This window comes from Lutra lutra, chromosome 4, assembly GCF_902655055.1.
Source record: "Lutra lutra chromosome 4, mLutLut1.2, whole genome shotgun sequence".
NCBI classification, from domain to species: domain Eukaryota; kingdom Metazoa; phylum Chordata; class Mammalia; order Carnivora; family Mustelidae; genus Lutra; species Lutra lutra.
In genome coordinates this window covers 145,972,858-145,993,754 of record NC_062281.1, presented here as the reverse complement: position 1 = coordinate 145,993,754, position 20,897 = coordinate 145,972,858, and the positions used below count along the sequence as shown (strand labels likewise).

The window sequence follows — 20,897 nt, the reverse complement described above, 5'->3', positions numbered from 1 at the left end:
GGGATCATGACCTGATCTGAAGGCAGACGCTTAACCAGCTGAGCCACTCAGGGGCCCCAAACCATCTAAGATACCTTATATTTTACTAATTTACTGTCTGTTTCCTTATATTAGAGTATATGATCTATGCTGACAGGGTTTTTCCTCTATATTGCTCACTGGTGAAGTCCTTGGTACCATATAGTAGCTACTCAATAAGTATCTGCTGAATATATAAATGAGGTAGACATTTTTTAACTCACTGAGACCTTGATAGTGATATCAGAAATCAGATGACTGGACAATGGGGAGGAGGGATGAGAGTAAAAATGTTTCTGAAAATCATTTTTATAAAATTTAATACATATTTATTATATTTTTCTCAGTTTACAGTTCTGATGTAATTGATAAACAGTGCACTTCCATGGCCTCTGATAATACAGATGATAAAGCTGTTATTATTCTAATCCCTGTTAGACTTGGTGGGGAAAGGACCAACACCGACTACTTAGATTTTGTAAAGGTATGAAATAACTAATTTTTTTTAACATAATGATAGCTAATATGAAAAATACAGAAGATTTGCAGTCTTTTTTCTATGAAATGGATAGTCATGTACAGCTTGGATTTTAAATTTCAGTACTGTAAGATCAAATATGATTTAAAGGGTATGGTGTTCTATGACCAAGTAAAAAGCAGCAACAGTCATAATATGTAATATGTCTACAGTTCCCATTACCCCTATTTGTGATTGTTTAGTAAAGTATGTACCTTTATTTATAAAACCCACATTAAACTATTTTGAGATAATGATTGAAACAAACTGAGTTTTCTATTATTGCTATATTATTATCTCTTAACTTGTTTCCTGTGCCACCAAAGGTCAATAAGTAGAATGACTGTTTTATATAGACAGAAATAGTGAAGGTAGTATGGGGGAAGGTTCCACCTTGGTTTTTTTAATATTAGCCAGTTAAAAATCTGTTCTGTTTGAGAACACATAATTCTTTTTTCCAGATGAACCTGTCTAATTATGTTATCTTGTTTTGGGCAACAAGACATTCACTTGTCACAAAACTTTAACTTAAAAGAATTTTTTTTTTATTTGAGTATAGTTGACACACAATGTTACATTAGTTTCAGATGCACAACATAGTGACTCAGCTTCTCTGTGTTATTCTTGTACTCCCCACACCGGTAGCTACCAACTGTCATCATAAAACGCTGACGCTTTTACCATATCATTGACCATATTCCCTATGCTGTGTCTTCTTTTTTCTTTTAGTTTTTTCTTTTTTTAAGATTTTATTTATTCATTTAAGAGAGAGAGAGCACAAGCAGGGAGGAGGGCAGAGGGAGAGGGAGAAGCAGGTTCCTTGCTGCAGGCTCCCCACTGAGCAGGGAGCCTGATGCGGAGCTTGATTCCAGGACCCTGAGATCATGACCTGAGCTGAAGGCAGTTGCTTAACCAACGGAGCCCCCCAGGTGCCCTATGCTGTGTCTATTATTGTGACTGTGACTTATTCGTTCCACAACTGGAAGCCTGTATCTCCCAGTCCTCTTACTCATTTTGCCCATCTCCCCCACATCCCTTCTCTCTGTTTATAGGTCTGATTCTGCTTTTTGCACAAAACTTTAACTTTTGAAATACTTAATTTTGGTTAAGATTATAGTATTTATATTATTTTCATAGTTTTAATAAAGTTCTCATCTTTTCAAGGCCAGAGATGGAATTCCTCTTTGAATGGAGTGTTATGGCATATAGTAATCTTGAAATTTGTCTCTTGTGTTTCAGTAACAGTTTGTTCCCCACATGAAGCATCGTGGTCCATGTGTCTATGAGTGAAACGTATATCCTCACTGTAGATTGTGCTGTTTCTAAAAATCTAGAGCAGTTGTTTTCAATACATGAGATATGGAAGTTTTCTAGCTGGTATATTGGCTTTTCATAATAGTTACTAAAATTCTGCAGGCATACCTGTTATTAATAATACCAATACTGTACTATATTGATTACATATGAATTACCTAGGTAGAAGTGGGGTTTGCTTTCTAATATGTGGGCTCTTTAGTAAAGTTAATGGTAGAATGTGGGAAGTTATGAGCCATTTCATCTAGCAGATCCATTGAAGGTTTTGGGACTTCTGGCATGTTGCCATGTCTCAATAGGTTGTAATCACGTTTGAACTGGATTCTCTATGTCTTTTCTATAACCATGAAAAGATTAGAAACTGAGACAATCTTGAAATTGACTCCTTTAGCCAAACCCCCATTTCTGGTAGAATGGGCTGCAGATGGCTTCAAGGCATGTTTCATATAGCTGAGGGCTTTGCTACTTTGTGGTATTAATATTTATCAGGTGGCAGGATTGTCTCATGCTATTGAATGATTCACTGGAGCCTGAAGTGTAGTGAAACAAACCATGGTTAGCTGTTAAGAGTGATCCTCAGTACCTAGCATAAAGGAGTTTCTCAACAAACACTTATTAACTCTCATATTTGTGTAACACTTTTAATACAGATATATCTCATTTTGCCTTCACAACAGCTGGGAACTATCTTATCTTCATAAAACAGAAAAGAGAGATGTCAAGTCATAAGTTTAAGTTCAGATAACTGGGAATGACCAGAATTTTTGTTATTTTCATATTTTTCCCTGAAATATGGACTTAAAAAAATGTTTTATTTATTTATTTAGCATGAATGGGGGTAGGGGCAGAGGGAGAGAGAGAATCTCAAGCAGACTCCCTACTAAGTGCAGAACCCAATGTGGGCTCACGACCCTGAGATCATAACCTAAGCCAAAACCAAGAGTCGGGTGCTCAACCAACTGAGCCATTCAGGTGCTCCTAAAATATGGACTTCTAAAAATGTAATTTTTGTTTAATTTTTACATTTTATACATTTTAACTTTTCAGTTATCAGCAAAAAATGGCCGAAATAGCTAAGTAGAGTAGGTTATATGCTATGTGTCATGTTTGCTTGGGTTTGGTTGGGTCAAAAGCCAAAATGATAACTTATAAAGAGGCATTCATTTGGAAGTGAAAAACTAGAGTGATAGTCCTGAAAAAAGAATAATCTTCTTCCTCTTCCATTTCTTCTTCCTCCTCTGCTCCCCTTTTTCTTTCTTCACCTCCTCCTCCACCACCATTCCATGCTTCCTACTCCATCTCCCTCTCTCCTTGCACTTCCTCCTCCTTCTTTGTCAGCAGTTGTCTTTTTTCCTGCCAAACCATTGTGCATTGTACTCTCTACAATTCACCACTCAGTTCTATTTTTCAAATTTATTAATCAAGGTAATTCCAATCTTTCAGAGATGGTACCATCCCCTGCTACATTCTCTGAGTAGAAAGAAGTTTGGTGTGGTGCTTTGTCAGCTCTTAGCTCAGGAAGTTTATTTATTTATATATATGTATAGATTTTTATATCTATATCTATATCTATATATATATGTACATATATATATATTTTAAAGGACCTGGGATGGGGAAAATCTAATATGTTCTTCTCCAGCAAGACAAATTAGGACTTTTCTTTTTGACTGATTACTTCAGTCTTATTTATTGCTTCATGATTACAGCTCAATAAATTCTCACCACTAGAAAACCGTGAAGAAGCTTTTTTAGGAGCTGAAAAGTGTTTCAGGTTTCCAAAGGTGCAGTCTTTTATATGTAATGGCATTCTAGTTCCTATTCTGCTTCTAAGTGTTTATTGCTAAATGTGCTCTAGTCTGTTGTAAAGGAAATATAGATGTCAGGAACCAAAGTCTTTATTCCATTACTTGGAGTCATTCTTTTTTTGCTGAGGAGAGCCACTGATGATGATTCTTGCTATATTATTTTTTTTTCTTCTCTTGGCTATGAGGGACTTAGAACTTTCACTTCCTGGTGGCTGTCTTTGTCAGAAACATTGTGTGTCAGCTGATCAGACTGCTTCAACTTGAAGTAAGGCACTCTCTAATTAAGGATTTTTATTTTAGGGGAAAGGGACAGAATAATAGACTATTAATGGAATAATAAAAATAGAATAATAATATTTTATTCATTTTCTGTATAATTTCATCTTAATTTGTTAGCTCTAAAATTTTAACCTATAATATGTGTTCTTTATTATATTTGACTTTTTTAGTTGCAGTTCTCCTTTCCAGAAAAACCTCTATATTTTCACATGACTGAAAATATACAAAGTTGTTGTTTTCTCTAAAGGTTTATTTATAACAGTGAGGACCTGGAAACAAATATTCATAATGGAGATTTTAAAGCATGTTGTGCTATTTTTATAAAATTGAGTATTTTACAGCCATTAGATATTGTACTAGTGATCTGTATTTATTGGTAGAAAAAGATGTTTATAATATAATGAGTGACTAAAGTTAAAACAGCATATGTAGTGTGATGCCACATACATAGGACTGTATTCAATAAATCTTTATGTGAATATATGTAACATAGATCGAGTTCAAGAAGCTGTTTCCCAAATATTAATAATGATGAGCTCTTAGTGTTAGGGTTTTGGGAAATTGTTCATTTTTTTTTTTTAAAGCTAGTTTATTTAAGTAATCTCAACACCCAATATGGGACTTGAATTCATGATCCTGAGAACAAGAGTCACATGCTCTTTCAACTAAGCCAGCCAGGCACCCAGGAAACTTTTACTTCTTTTTTTAATTTTTTATTTTTAAAAATTTTTTTAAATATATTTTTTTAAAATTTTTATTTATTTATTTGAGAGAGAGGCAGTGAGAGAGAGCATGAGCGAGGAGAAGGTCAGAGGGAGAAGCAGACTCCCTGTGGAGCTGGGAGCCTCATGTGGGACTCGATTCCAGGACTCCGGGATCATGACCTGAGCTGAAGGCAGTCGTCCAACCAACTGAGCCACCCAGGCATCTCAACTTTTACTTCATTTTTAAAGTAGGCTCCATGCCGAGTGTGAAGCCCAAAGTGGAGCTTGAACTCAGGACCCTGCGATCAAAACCTGAGCTGAAATCAAGAGTTGGATGCTTAGCCCACTGAGCCATCTAGGCCCTCCCAATTTTTACTTTTTAAAATACATCTATGTTTTAAAAATAACAACCACATATTATTATTTTTTAAAGATTTATTTTATTTATTTATTTTAGAGAGTGTGCATGTGTGGGGAGGGGCAGAGGGAGAGAGAGAGAGAAAAATCTCAAGCAGACTCTGTGCTGAGCATGAAGCTCAATGTGGGGCTCCATTTCACAACACTGATATCGCAACCTGAGTGGAAACCAAGAGTCAGGCATTCAACTGACTGCACCCAACCACATATTATTTTTAAGAAAATAATTTAAAAAATACTCTATGGTTTGATTACTTGTTAAAGGGAAAAAAGCATATACTTTGTATTTTTATTAATTACTTTAATTTTAAAGATTTATTTATTTTGAGAGAGAGAGAAAGCCATGGGAGGGGTAGAGGGAGAGGAAAAGAGAGAATCTGGAGCAGGCTCACTGCTGAGTGTGGACCCCAATGCGGGACTCCACCTCACAACCCTTAGATCATGACAAGAGCTGAAACCAAGAGTTGGATGCTTAAACGACTGAGCCACTCTGGTGCCCCATGTACTTGTTTTTTTTTTTTTTTTTTTAAAGATTTTATTTATTTATTTGACAGACAGAGATCATAAGTAGGCAGAGAGGCAGGCAGAGAGAGAGGAAGGGAAGCAGGTTCCCTGCTGAGCAGAGAGCCCGACGCGGGGCTCGATTCCAGGACCCTGGGATCACGACCCGAGCCGAAAGCAGAGGCTTTAACCCACTGAGCCACCCAGGCACCCCTTGTTATTTTATATCTTCTAGATTTCAAAACATCCTGTCGTTTAAGAGAAAGAAAGTTTATTATTTAATACTTCGTGGTTTTATAATGTGCATTTTATCATTATTAGTGTTTTCTAACTTTATATATATATAAATAATATGTATAAATATATATATAATATATGCAATATATATTATAAAATATAAAACATAAAAATATAAAATAATATATAAAAAATATATAAAATATAAAGTTTATATATATAAACTTTATATATATATATATGCATAATATAAGCTAAACTATTTACAAGACTTTATGTGATTCCACTGGACATGTGTTTTAAAAGGTTCAGAATTATCGGGGCACCAGGGTGGCTCAGTTGGTTAAGTGTAGAGCTCTTGGTTTTAGCCCAGGTCATGATCTCAGGGTTGTGAGATCAAACCCTATATCTGGCTTTGTGTGCAGCTTAGAGTATGTTCCAGATTCTCTCTCTCCCTCTCAGGCCCCTTCTTCCCCCACCAAATAAATAAATAATAAAACACAAAAATAAATAATCTTTAAAAAAAGATTTAGAATTATTTGGCCCACTTAAATAGAATTCTACTTAGAAGTGGATGCTGAGGGACACACTAAATAATTTATTGAAGTATCCTTGATATTTTATAATGTGAATTGACATTAAATATAGTAACAATTATTATTTGCCTTGGATTAAATTATTTTCATCTTTGTTTATTCCAATAAATTTATGAAATAGCATAAAAATGTGTTAAGTGATAATGATGTACTGTATGGTGACTAACATAACATAAAAAAATGTGTCATGTGAATGTTGATTAGAAAATTGTAGTCTAAGACTCGAGGTTCACTGAAAACAGTAGTAAGGTCTAAGGACTATTTCTAGTATTTCAAAAAGTGTGATGAAAATACTGTGTTGATCATGATAAGCCTGCATCAGCTAACCGAAAGGCCAAGTGCTTGGGCTCTGGCAGGAGTTTTATTGCCTTTAAATGCTGACCTTATTTATTTCTGTATCTGGCACACAGTAGTTGTTAATGTTGTTGAATGACATGTTGATCAGAATAGTTCATTTAGTCATGTTAATGTTGAGTGATTTAAAGAAAATAGAAAATAGTGTGGTAGATGAAAGGATTTTAAAATATGGAACATATGTAATAACCATAAAACTGGTGGTGAAATTTGGAAACTGCTGGTGGTGGAAAAATTTGGGAACTGCTATACATATTAATACTGCTAATATAAGTTTGGTTGTTTTGAATAATTACCATTTTCCTCTTGACTCTAAATCTGAATTAATTTTTTTTGGCAGGGTATTTTAAGCCTTGAATATTGTGTGGGTATTATTGGTGGCAAACCTAAACAGTCATACTACTTTGCTGGATTTCAAGGTCAGTGATTTAATAAAACATATTTCTTTATTTTTTCTTTTAAAAGTCGGAAAGTTAATTTGGGATCATTTGGAAACAGGATGATTAACAGAGCAAAATGAGTACCTTATAAATTCATCAGTCCTACCATAGCCACTCATTTGTCATTTGGTCCACAACATAATTGGATTCTGTAAAATGTATGTTTAATTTCTGTTATTGCATAAACAGGCATAATTTATTGGTTTCACTAAACTTCAGAAGACATTGCTGCCACATTCTGGCAGTTACTATTTACATATTTACTTTTTACCAGTTTTAGTGGTGCTAGTTGATGATAAAATGACAAGCAATATGTTCTTCCTGTCAGGATAAAGTAGTGCAATACATTTTTCATATGCAAACTGCAGAATATAATTGTGTGTTTGTGAAAGTAATTTTATGACCAAAAATTAAATGACAGTCTCATCACTTTATAAAAATTCTGCTTATACAAGCATATTTGATTATGCAAAAGTTAATCTGTCCTGTGCAAACCTATGTTTCAGTCAATGAATATCAGTCTGGCAAGCTGTTATTCCCAGGTTTTTTTCAGCTATTCTACATAGAAATTGGATTGTAAGCCGTGTAATAATAAGGTGTTTTTTGAATTACTTGTCTTCTGTTTTGTCCTTGTAGATGACAGTTTGATTTACATGGATCCTCATTACTGCCAATCTTTTGTAGATGTCAGCATAAAGGATTTCCCTCTTGAGGTACTATGGATAAAGAGCTGGTACTGTTTTCTTACAATATGAAGCAAACTCAAGTATGTAGAGATGTGCTAGACAGCTATGCTTTTATGGTATTACAAGTTAATAATATTTTACTGATTTATAAAACCACACTCCACACAGTAGTCAAAGGTTAAATAATTTGTTGCTGAATTTTAATTTATGACACACTTTCTTCTTCATTTATCTTTGTCTCTAACTTGTTAGATATCCTAGCCCTACCAAAATAAATGATCAAGCCTCTAAGTTATTTTGTAGATAAGTAGCTGAATATTACTGAAAAATTTAAAATATTAGGTATGTTTAATAAAAAGAAAAAGGGGGAAGAAAAAGATGATGGAGATGGGTTAGAATGACAAAGTGTCTTGAGACTCTCTGCTGAATTATTTTAAGTATAGTGGTTGAGGCTTAGCCTCTAGCTAAGTTTTTCAAGAGCTAAGTTGTGTTTCTAATATTTGTTTTAGCTCTGATTTTTTTTTTAAGATTTTATTTATTTATTTGAGAGAAGGAGAGCATCAGTTGGGGGGTAGAGGGCGAGGGAGAATCAGACTCCCTGCTGGGAAGGGAGCTGGAATTGGGGCTTGACCAAGCTGAAGGCAGACCTTTAACTGACTGGGCCACCCAGGTGCCCCTGTTTTAGGTCTGATTTCTTAACATATTCTTTTCCTTTATGTTGGGTCATTTGTGATCCAGTATTTTATTTTATTTTAAGTTTATTATTATTTAAAAAAATACTTATTTAGCAATCTCTTTGCCTACTGTGGGGTTCAAACTCACAACCCTGAGATCAAGAGTTGCATGCTCTACCATCTGAGCCGGCCAGGCACCCCTGTGACTCAGTATTTTCATTCAGAAAATTTTGAGAGTGCATAAGTGAGGTATGTAATTATTATATGGTTTTGGTTCTTGTTTTCTCAGTTGTTGCTTTTACAGACTCTTTTTTTTAAAGATTCTATTTATTTATTTATTTATTTATTTTTTAAAGATTTATTTATTTATTTATTTATTTGACAGAGAGAGATCACAAGCAGGCAGAGAGGCAGGCAGAGAGAGAGGAAGGGAAGCAGGCTCTCCGCTGAACAGAGAGCCGATGTGGGGCTCGATCCCAGGACCCCCCGGGATCATGACCTGAGCCAAAGGCAGAGGCTTAAACCACTGAGCCACCCAGGTGCCCCTCTATTTATTTTTTTTTACAGAGATCACAAATAGGCAGAGAGACAGGCAGAGAGAGAGGAGGAAGCAGGCTCCCTGCTGAGCAGACGCCCCTTTTACAGACTTGTAATATAACTGTAATCAATTGAGGGGCATGGATCACTATTTCTCAAAGGCTTGACAAATCGGAAATATGGTTTAATATTTGTTTTAGTAATAGCATCCTAGCTAATATTAATATCTAGTGGTATTTAAATGATAGGTTATGAAAATAAGATCAAAATCTGGTTTTGAGGGGCGCCAGGGTGGCTCAGTGGGTTAAACCTCTGCCTTCGGCTCAGGTCATGATCCCAGGGTCCTGGGATCGAGCCCCTCATAGGGCTCTCTGCTTAGCAGGGAGCCTGCTTCCTCCTCTCTCTCTCTCTGCCTGCCTCTCTGCCTAATTATGATCTCTCTCTCTCTGTCAAATAAATAAATAAAATCTTTAAAAAAATAATAAAATAAAATCTGGTTTTGAAGGGCGCCTAGGTGGCTCAGTCGGTTAAGCGTCTGCCTTTGGCTCAGGTCATGGTCCTAGGGTCCTGGGATCCAGCCCTGTGTTGGGCTCCCAGCTCGGCAGGGAGTCTGCTTCTTCCTCTCCCTCCACCCGCTGCTCCACCTGCTTGTGCTCATGTGTTCATGCGCACTCTGTCTCTGTCAAATAAATAAATAAATCTTAAAAAAAAAATCTGGTTCTGAAAGATACATTATAAAACATCCTAGTGTTCTTTGTTAACTATTACCTGAACTAAAAGTACAAGTATCTTGAGGCCAGAGATAGGGTTTGCTTTCTGTTTTCTTCCTTCATAGTATCTTGTATGTAAACCTTAATTAATATTTCTAGTTGACTGACTGATACTATGGGAGGCACGACAGAATTGTGCTGTGCGAACCATGTTGTAATTCTCTTTCAGCTGTGTGGTGGTGGTCCTGTGGCACTGATTCCTATGTCTAAGTTACATTTCCACTGTATCTGTGCCACACTAACTCCTTAAAAAAGTAGATATTTGAAACTCAGATGGAAAATTATTCATAGCATTCTAGTATTATCTAAAATAGGCAAATTAAAAGATTATAAGTGTTGATTGTTCCAACCAGTAGAGAGAGACTGTTCATCTGATATTTTGACAGATTCTACAAAGAAACCAGGTGAGTGAGTATCCTGGTTGTGTTTGCACTAGCAATGTTAGGAAGGCTGCAGCTCACTGTGTTGGGAGGCAAGTGCAACACTTCCCAGGTGCATCAGTATAAGCTTGATGTAGGGTGTTGGTGGTGAGAATGGAAAAGAGGAAATGATCTTAAAAGACTTTGTAAAGTCTGGTGAAGTTATGTAATTTCTGAAATGCACAGAAGCATTTATTTCTTATACAGTAGGACACTGAGAAATTGGGTTTAGATTTATATATATATATATGTATATTTTTTAAAGATTTTATTTATTTATTTGACAGAGAGAGATCACAAGTAGACAGAGAGGCAGACAGAGAGAGAGAGAGAGAGGGAAGCAGGCTTCCCGCTGAGCAGAGAGCCCGACGCGGGACTCGATCCCAGAACCCCGAGATCACGACCCGAGCCGAAGGCAGCGGCCCAACCCACTGAGCCACCCAGGCGCCCATAGATTTATATTTTTGAAATGCTGGTAGAGTATCTCCACCTGTCTGGGTAATTCCTCTGGACAGTTTTTCTTTTTTCTCAGCTTAGGGATGTATCTTAGGCTACTTAGTGAATAGTATCATTTATTTTTCTATGAGAGTATAACATAAAAACTATAGCAAATTGCTTTTGTACAGAAATGAAATTTTACTTTTTGCTTTTTAACATATTTTAAGCTTAAAATGCTCCAGGTGAATGTATTTTAACTGCCCTATATTAGACATCCTTGGCTTCTTATGTAGGTTGTGTGTATTTATGCTACTGAAATTTTGCAGTTGATTGACATAATTATACGAGCATTCTAAAACCATGTTTATACCTCAGTGATCAAAATTATTTTTTTAAAGATTCCATTTATTATTTGAGGGAGGGGGGCAGAGGGGAGAGAAAGAATCCAAGCAGGCTCCATACTAATCATGGAGCCTGACATGGGCCTCACTTTCACACCCTGAGATCGTGACCTGAGCCGAAATCAAGAGTCGGTTGCTTAACCAGCTGAACCACCTAGGCACCCAAAATTATTTTGAAAGAAACTTTTTGATCAATACTTGTTTTGGTCAGTAGACAGGGAAATTAAAATCTTAGCTCTTTTATTTAATTCCATGTAGTAATCACTGGTAGTCCTGATACTTTGAGTGAATGCCTTGAATCCAATAGGATTATGAAAATTTAAGAAAGTAGTATGATATCTAGATATTTGAGATTGAAGAGGAAATTTAGCAGATTACATCTTTTTTCTTTTTTTTTCTTTTTTTTTTTAAAGATTTTATTTATTTTATTTGACAGATAGAGATCACAAGTAAGCAGAGGCAGGCAGAGAGAGAGGGAGGAGGAAGCAGGCTCCCTGCTGAGCAGAGAGCCTGATGCGGGGCTCGATCCCAGGACTCTGGGACCACGACCTGAGCCAAAGGCAGAGGCTTTAACCCACTGAGCCACCCAGGCCCCCTTGTTTTTCTTATTGTATTGAATTCCTACATATTTAGAGTTGAACTTTTAAAATATTGAAACCAAATCAGACCAAGTATTCTATTTTATTTTTATTTTAATTTTTAAATTTTATTTATTTGAGCTAGAGTGAAAGAGAGAGAGAGAGAACACAAGGCGGGGGGCTGGGAGAAGGAGAAGCAGACTCCTCAGTGAGCCGGGAGCCCATGTGGAACTTGATCCCAGGAGCCGGGGATCACAACCTAAGCCGAAGGCAGATGCTTAACCAACTGAGCCACCCAGGCACCCCTCTTTTTTATTTTTAAAAAATATTTTATTATTTATTAGGGGGGTTGGGGAGGGGCAGAGGACAAGGGAGAAACAGACTCTCCACTGAGCAGGGAGCCCAACATGGGGCCCGATCCCAGGACTCTGAGATCATACATGACCTGAGCCAAAGTAAAACACTTAACTGACTGAGCCACCCGGGTACCCCCCCAAGTATTCTTTTTTAAACTGCCATTTATTGAACTCTTTCCATATGCAAAGCACTCTCCTAAGCACATTAGTTATTTGTTGAATTGTTTTCTTCCCTATAGTTCCAAATGCTTTAGGTATATATTTGTACTAATTTTCCATTCTTGTGGGATACTTTCTTATAAAATATATTAGTTTATACTATTGAATTTTTATGTTAACTTTGTAAAGAGAATTTCCTTCATCTCTATCTATTTTCACAGAGTTTTTAACACTGTGAAGTGAACGTAAGTAGTCATGAATGCATATATGTCTATAATTTTCATATAGAGAATAGGTATAAAGGAATAGCATGAGCACCTTAAGGAAAAAAGTTGTGGAAAAACAACTTGAAATTAAAAGCGAATGAGAAGAACACAAGTGGCTTCTAGCAGTGAGGGTATGTTGAACTGTGGGTTCCCACTATCAGTGATTCAGGCAGAGTATCAATTGTTGGGATGAGAGGACTAGAAGATAATGTATCTTCAGTGTATATACATATATGTACGTGTGTGTGTGTTTAATAAGAATTTCTCAAACCAGAGACTATTGTTTCATGTTATTTATGATATACTTTCAGAATTACAGATTATAACTCTTATATAACAAATTCTATTATTAAGGCAATATTTGATTTTCTAAATACTAATATTCCACTAGTAAGGCAGGAAAAGCCTTATTAATAGACATGTTAGTCTGTTGTGATTCCTAGGCCCCCAGTTCAAGTTTCAGATTTTAGAATGTTCCATGCAGTGATTATTTAATCTACCCTAGTAAAATCATAGGAATAGTGGCATTAAAGATTTAAGAATGATGTGATTGATTAGATAGATGGGTGAGTGAATTCATCAGTGAAACATGTACCAATTATGAATTACACATGTGGACTGCAGTTAGTAGGATGTGTTTTGTAGTAAGGGTATTCTCTACTATCTTAGGAAGCTCCACCTTAAAGTATTTGTTTCAGTATTATTTGTATGTTTAGGGTAATAGGATTAACTATTCCAAGAAATAAGCCTAGAATAGTACCTGGCATTAGTAGTACCTAATACTATTTGTTGAGGCAGTGAATAAATAATGTATTGAAAAATGAAATAAATGGGAATTGACTCTTTTTTTCAGTCATATATTTTTTTCAGAAACATATTTCATTGTCACAGAACTGTATCTAGTAAATACTCCCTAAAATGTGTTTGTAAAGTAGAGGGTGCTACTTCAGAATTGTAAAGATTAAAAAAAAAATCATAAGTACATAGCTCAAAGAATTATCACAAAGTAAATATAGCTGTGTAACTCCCCTTGGAAAATATTTTAGTCTAACTTGTTCTGCAATAAATAGAAATGATTCTGAATTATAAATTAATGTTGGCTTGACTTCAGAATCTTCTTGGGTGAACGAAAGAAAATAGTTTTAAATTTTAATGGTATAAAATGCCTCTTAGTAATATGAATCCTAGTACTCATATAGTAACACCCAATAGCAGTTTAGTTTTCAGTCATCGGAGATTTATATGTGTTTTTGCAAATAATATAAAAAATTCTTTGTAGATATCAAAACACTATGAATAACAATGTAGTGTTTGTCCATTACTATCTATGATCACTGAGGTAATACAGTGAACAACACTAAAACTATTGGGTTTAGTCTTGTTGGTTCTTACATGAAATAATAATTTAGCAAAACATAGACATCCTCGTAAGGTGAATTTAAAAAATATTTTGTTGGACCTTGTATAAACGTTTGGTCCTTTCTTATCCCTAAGTATAAAACTAAATAAACATTCCTATTATTGGCTTTGAAGGAGTTGGAACTGTTTTAGATAGCTTGTATGTATGCAGAATAACTTCTTTTTTAAAGATTTAATTTTTATTTACTTATTTGAGAGAGAGAATGTAAGTGGGGAAGAGAGGTAGAGGGAGAGGGAGAGCAACCCCCTGCTGAACCAGATGCAGAGCTCCATCCAGGTCCTGGGGATCCTGACCTGAGCCAAAGGAAGACGCTTAACCGACTGAGCCACACATGCACTCCTGGAATAACTTTTGTAATATGACCTAGAGCTGTCTGTGCCATGTACACTAATCTATTCCTGTGTATTGTTAACAAGTCTATGTAGTTTCTGTGCCTTTTCAGATCTGTTTTCAATAAAACAGATAAATAAAGCAGGTGACACAGTGTTGAAAAAAGTCCAACTAAGGCAATACTTGTATTGACTTGTACTTTGGAGACTCCTGTTTAGTTAGGTTGGATCTCACTATATAAAGTACTAGTTAAGCATTTTATAGAAGTCATAGTTTTGAAAACACATTTGTTTGGCCTGTATTTACTGCAGTGATAGAGGATTTGAATATAATATATGATTGAACTATCTACAAGGGGAAAAAGGAGCTTGAATATTCTTGCATATTCTCTAGTGATAACATGGGACACTAATTGGATCACTGGGATGGATATAGGGGGAGGGAAAAGAGAGTGATTTGACTGATTTACCATGAACATAAATATGAAAAGCCTATGTTTTTCTGTATTTGATAATTTCAGGTTAAAATCCCCTAGTTTTAGATATAAAATGTAGGGAAAATTTAAGTTTAGAGTTCAGATTCAGCCTGGATCATTTCTTTTGAGAGAAAGAACATGTGTGCACAAGCGAGTGGGGGAGGGGTAGAGGGAGAGGGAGGGGAGAATCTTAAGCAGGCTCCATCCCAGCGTGGAGTCAGATGGGGGCTCCATCTCACAACCCTGGATCATGACCTGAGTGGAAATCAAGAGTCAGTCACTTAACTGACTGAATCACCCAGGTGCCCCCAAGATCATGTCTTAATTGAGCTTATTCTTCAATTAAAAAATATAGAATATACAATAAAGAATTTCTCATACCTGTCTACCATTTACCCAGTTTTCTCTCTCTCCCCTAAACTTGTTAATTTTGGTATATACTTACAGTTCACTTATACAAACATAAACAAATTTGAATATATATATATATATATATATATATATTTCTAAGGCCCTCCTTTTTTTACATATAAGCATTTTTTTATACACAGAAAAACAGACTTTGGTAGCCTCAGTGATTTTTAAGGACAAGATATCTGAGCATTCAGGATGCCTGGATGGCTCAGTTGGTTAAACGTCTGCCTTCAGGTCAGGTCATGATCTCAGGGTCCTGGGATTGAGACCTGCATGGGGCTCCCTGCTCAGCAGCGAGTCTGCTTCTTCCTCTGCCCCACCCCCACCCCGCTCCTTCTCTCTCTCTCAAATAAATAAATAAAATCTTAAAATAGAAAAAGCAACAAAGCCAACCCAGGTTTAATTGAACTATCATAGAAGCAACTAACTTGATTCTAAACCTTGTACTAGCTTATGTATGTCTTTTCCAGTGGCACATTTTTCCTCCCTTCTGCAAGTATTAAAAATGCATATCACTTTGACACACTTGTTTTCTTTTACAGAATGGCACTAATGCCACAGAAGGTGGAGATTTGACTTGAATGTAAATAATGGTGGCTGTCATGTTTTACAGCTTTGGAGAGTGGAAAGGACCATTTGCAGAGGATAGACTAAAACACTGTTTGAAATATGAAAGCATATTTATGAGAAAAACTAGAGGGCAAATTTTAAATCAAGTAATATCTTGTATATATTCAAGTCCATCAAACAAAACTAAATTAATCCTAAAGAACTTTTAAAATTGCAGACATTCCACTGCCCTTCTCCCAAAAAGATGTCATTTCGAAAAATGGATCCTAGCTGTACGATAGGATTTTACTGTCGAAACGTTCAGGACTTCAAACGAGCTTCTGAAGAAATCACTAAGGTACTTTTATTTAAAATATTATAATATTTGTAAATGACCTAATTTTTATTAGACATAGCCTATCAGAGGACAAAACTCTGTAAATAATTCTTTTGTAAAATTTCCTCTTGAATGTTAATATTATTAGGACTATAGTGAACCAGAAAATAAGACTATTTGGGGACTCCTCGTCTTTGAGACTAATGAAACCAACTAGTGACCAGTTGAAAGTATCAATTGCTCCACTAGGTGGCACTGTTGAAATAAAAATCCCTTTGCAAACTAGCCATGTGCAAGCAATTAGGGTTATATTTTATTTGAAGAGGATTTTAAAAGGGCAATACCTTAGGGGGTAGAAAAAAATTAATGAAGTATTTGATCAAGCCAAATCGAGCATTATTTCTTGTTAGTCCAAGTGCTTCTTTGATTTTTTTTAAAGAGAAATGGTATTTTTGGATTTCTCAGAACTGCTTTATAAAATGAGCTGTGTTGTTACCTTCCAATAAGCTTGTCTAATCTGATCTATTCTACTTACAGGATCTTTGAAATAGGTTTATTTAACTCCCTCTCATAAGCTTTAAGCTTCTGCATTTTTTGATCTTTGAGTACTGCTAAAACATTTATAGAACCTTAAGATCTGTCTATATTTAGTACTTTAGAAAATAAAAAAGATTATTTAGGAAGTAAGCATAACTGGATGGCTGTCTTTATTAGTATCAGTAATTATAGGCTATCATTTTAAGGTAAGTAAAACCAATACTAGATTCATTTTTTGGAATTTTCAACTTGAGTTCAGGTATAATAGTATTCATTACTCCTTTAATTTCCAGTTAGTTTCATTCTGGAAAATGGACCCAGTGGGTTGAAATTTGATTTTTACAATGTAAAAATAGAATAAAAAGTTGAATAAAAAGTTTCATATAAGCTAAGTTTAGTTTACTTGACCTGCCATGTAAAAGAGGAAATTTAACAGGAAAATGACAGAAAAATGAATGAGATGAGAAATGAGATATGTGAGAACCTTTCCTTATTCTTCATTTCTCATAGTTGTCGTCTTTTTGTTCTCCTTTTTAACCCAGAGGGCCAAGTGAATGTAACAAAATGTGTCTTCGCTATTTCCCCCCTTTTCTTGTTTGAAGTTAGTATATACATTTGTTTAATTTTTCTTTGGCAATTCTGTCTTTATAAAATATCATGTAAAATATGTGCTAAAATATACAGTCCAGATGATATTGTAATATAGATTTATGTTGATGAACATTTCCCTTTTATTTATTTATTTTAAATTTTATTCATTTCATTTGACAGACAGAGATCACAAGTAGGCAGAGAGGCAGGCAGAGAGAGAGAGGAGGAAGCAGGCTCCCTGCCGAGCAGAGAGCCTGATGCGGGGCTCGATCCCAGGACCCTGGGATCATGACCTGAGCTGAAAGCAGAGACTTTAACCCACTGAGCCACCCAGGCGGTCCTGAACATTTCCCTTTTAAAGCCGTTTCTGTTTCTACCAGTTTATTTTCTGTCTCAGTGAAAATAAGTGTGTTTAAAATAGTAGTCTATTCCTGGAATAGAAACAAATCAAATTATCATTACCAAATTAAAAAAAACAAGATGAACAAATGAGTTGCATGTTGATATTTTCTGATTAAAACTTAGTTTTTGTCGGTTTTATATATTATATATATATACACACATACATAATATATATTGCCTACATATTTATATATATATTGTTTTTGCATGGGAAAAATACCTAGAAATTATTGCTTATGATGCATCAGAGTAATATGCAAATTTAAAATAAAGGAAAACCATATTGAAATGTCATTTTGAAGTACTGAGAATTTTTCCAGAGTCAGTTAACTTTTTTTAATAATAGTGTTGTTCTTAAATTAATAGCTTTTCATAACAGTATCAAAAACTCTCTTTGTTTATTAATAACTTGATCATTTACTTTTGCTCGGAAAGTTGTAAGTGAAATAGTTTTCCTTTTCTTTTTTTTTTTTTTAAAGATTTTATTTATTTATTTGACAGAGAGATCACAAATAGACGGAGAGGCAGGCAGAGAGAGAGAGAGAGGGAAGCAGGCTCCCTGCTGAGCAGAAAGCCCAATGCGGGACTCGATCCCAGGACCCTGAGATCATGACCTGAGCCGAAGGCAGCGGCTTAACCCACTGAGCCACCCAGGCACCCAATAGTTTTCCTTTTCATCTTAAAAACTGAACTTGGCATTTTTATGTTAAACTTATTTTTTTCTTTTTAAAAATTAATACATTTTATATTATTTGTTTCAATGCAGGATATAATTTCAGTTGTCTCATTTTGAAAATAAAGCTAGGTAGCCTAGATTCTCATGTTTAATTTATAATGTGTGGATGAGTATTCTAATGCCATATACTACATGATTTTTAAAATGTTAATAAAAATTGTGAAATTAATTCAGTGTTTAGCACAGCTCAGCCCAGCAAGTATCTGAATAACTACCATGTCGAGAGCATAAAACGACCTAGCCATAATACTACTTTTGTATAGGTATAAGGTTTCTGCCCTCAAGTAGCATTTGTAGGCCAGGAGAGGGAATAAGACAAGTACACATACATTACATTGAATATGATAAGCACCAGTACAGAAATAGAAACAAATTGACAGCAGAAGGAAGGATGTTGAAATGAGAGCAATGTCACATCCCAGTCAAAGTTCTTTATTGTGATGGTGATATTTAATTTGGGCCTTAAAGTGTAGGCTTAATTTTTACTGCCTTAAGGAAAAGAAAGGTTACTTCAAGCAGAGGAAATAACAAGAGGAAACGTATTGGAAAAGGAAAGTGTAGAGCTTGACTAGAGAATGGCAAATAGTCCAATTTGTTAGTGCCAAGGGTACATGTAGAGTAGGATTTCTGTCTTCTGACTCCCTAAATTAGGATCCTCTATGGCCTGAGAGTCTCCAGTTTTAACAAGCCTCCCAAGTAGTCTTGTATTCCAAATTTGAGAACCATTGGTGTAAGACTGCAAACCAAAGTGTGACACTTGATGTTTTTAGGTAGCACCAGGATACATATTTTAATCCACATGTATTTATTTATATTCATATTAGAAAAATATAACTGGCATATTAAACATGTGATTTCCTGTTAATTAGTGATTTGTACAAGGCTATTTAAGTTAAAAACTATGGAAAAAAAAGAATCATTAATCGTAGCAGAGATGGCGTACATAAAAAAATAATGAAGATGAAGAGGGTATATGTGTGTCCAAGGCTTGGAAAACACTGCTGTAGGAAATAGCAAAGGATGAGGCTAGAAAAGGAAGTTGGATAATATTGTGGAGAGTCTTGAATGCCAGGCTGAAGAGGTTTGTAATTAAGCAATATGTTGATTTATTAAATTAGTTGTTTAATTTCAAGCATACAGAAATATAGAGAATAACATAATAAGTACCCATGTGCTACCATTGAGCATAAGGGAAAAATATACATATATAACTGAAGCATTTTAACCTTCCTCAACCTTATTCTCTTCCTTTCTTCCCAGTGGTAACTATTATCCTATGTTAGTATATAATATTCATACTTTATATATATATCCATAAACAATATATACTACTTTGTGTGTTAGTAAATTTATCACAAATGATATGTTTATATGAAAATGTATATATCCTGCCATTTGCTTTTTCATTTAATAGTGACTTAGAAATTAGATCTATATGGATTGGTCTAGCTTATTCATAACTGCTGAATAGTAGTACATTTTACAATCTACTACTTTTTATTTAAACTGTCTTTTGTTAATGGTCATCTAGCTTGTTTCATTTTCCAATTACAAATAATGTTCTTAAGAATATCCTTGTTCTTATCTCTTCATTTACATGTACTATGTTAACTGGGATTATTACTGTAGATACCCTAGACACAGTAGAGTAGAACTGCTGGGTCTCAGGGTGTGCATATTTTTAGATTTGCTAGATATTGTCAAATGCTCTCCAAAGTGATCATACCAAGGAGTATATGAAAATTTCCAGTGATTCACATCCTTATTAACACTTGATATTGTAAGACTTCTATACTTTTATCCATCTCATGGATATAAATATAAATATGACTACAAAGTATTTTTTTGTAGTTTTAATTTGTATTTCCCTGATTAATAGTGAAATTGAGCATCTTACCAAAGTTTATTGGTCCTTTGGTTCCCCTTTTGTGAATTTCTTATTTATTCCCTTTCTCTAATTCTCTGTACGGTTATTTGAGTTGAAGGAAATCAAATCAAATTTATAATTTTGGATACTACCATTTGTTGGCTGTATGTGTTGTAAATATATTCTCCCAGGCTACTGTTTTCACTTGTTAAGGGTGTCTTTAATTTTTGTCAAATTAGTAAATCTTTTTCTTTATGGGTTTTGAATTTTTTATCAAAAAAATCTGTAATAACCAAAGTCATAAATAGAATTCCTAAATTCTCCTACATTTCTTCCAAAAGTTTTATGTTTCACATTTAAAACTTGTATATGTCTTAAGATCTGCATCTTCTTTGGGAAAAAATGGATAACTGGTTGTTCTAGCATTATTTATTAAAAAGCTAACCTTTCTTCATTGATTTGTAATGCTTTTTTCAAAGACTTGGATGAGGACAGAGTTGTGGGATGGGAGAGGAAGGAACTGTTCGGAGAGTTTGTGAAGGTAGAATCTATAAGATCAAGAAGTTTTGAGGGCAAGTGAAAGGCAGAGTCCCAAAACAAGTCTGCTTTACATCTGAGTGTCTAGGAGAAAAAAATTATTAGTTCATTAATATGGCAGTTCAGGTAATCAACAAGATTTGAGTGCTCTCACCCCTACCATTCTGCCAAAACTCCACATGGCTAAGTCCATTGGTCATATCTTAGTCTTCATCCCACGTATCCTGACATTA

At 35.0% G+C, this 20,897-nt stretch overlaps 1 protein-coding gene across 7 annotated transcripts in view; it reads left to right on the top strand.

Annotated features, from left to right (window-relative positions):
• The window catches only part of ATG4C (autophagy related 4C cysteine peptidase), an 83,722-nt gene that overhangs the window by 51,295 nt on the left and 11,530 nt on the right, over window positions 1–20,897 (top strand). For all 7 annotated transcript variants that reach the window (XM_047723764.1, XM_047723760.1, XM_047723762.1 and 4 more), the window contains 4 exons: window positions 366–502; window positions 7,086–7,164; window positions 7,822–7,898; window positions 15,896–16,015. In XM_047723764.1, the coding sequence (XP_047579720.1) occupies window positions 366–502; window positions 7,086–7,164; window positions 7,822–7,898; window positions 15,896–16,015 (413 nt within the window). The remainder of the gene's footprint in view (window positions 1–365; window positions 503–7,085; window positions 7,165–7,821; window positions 7,899–15,895; window positions 16,016–20,897) is intronic.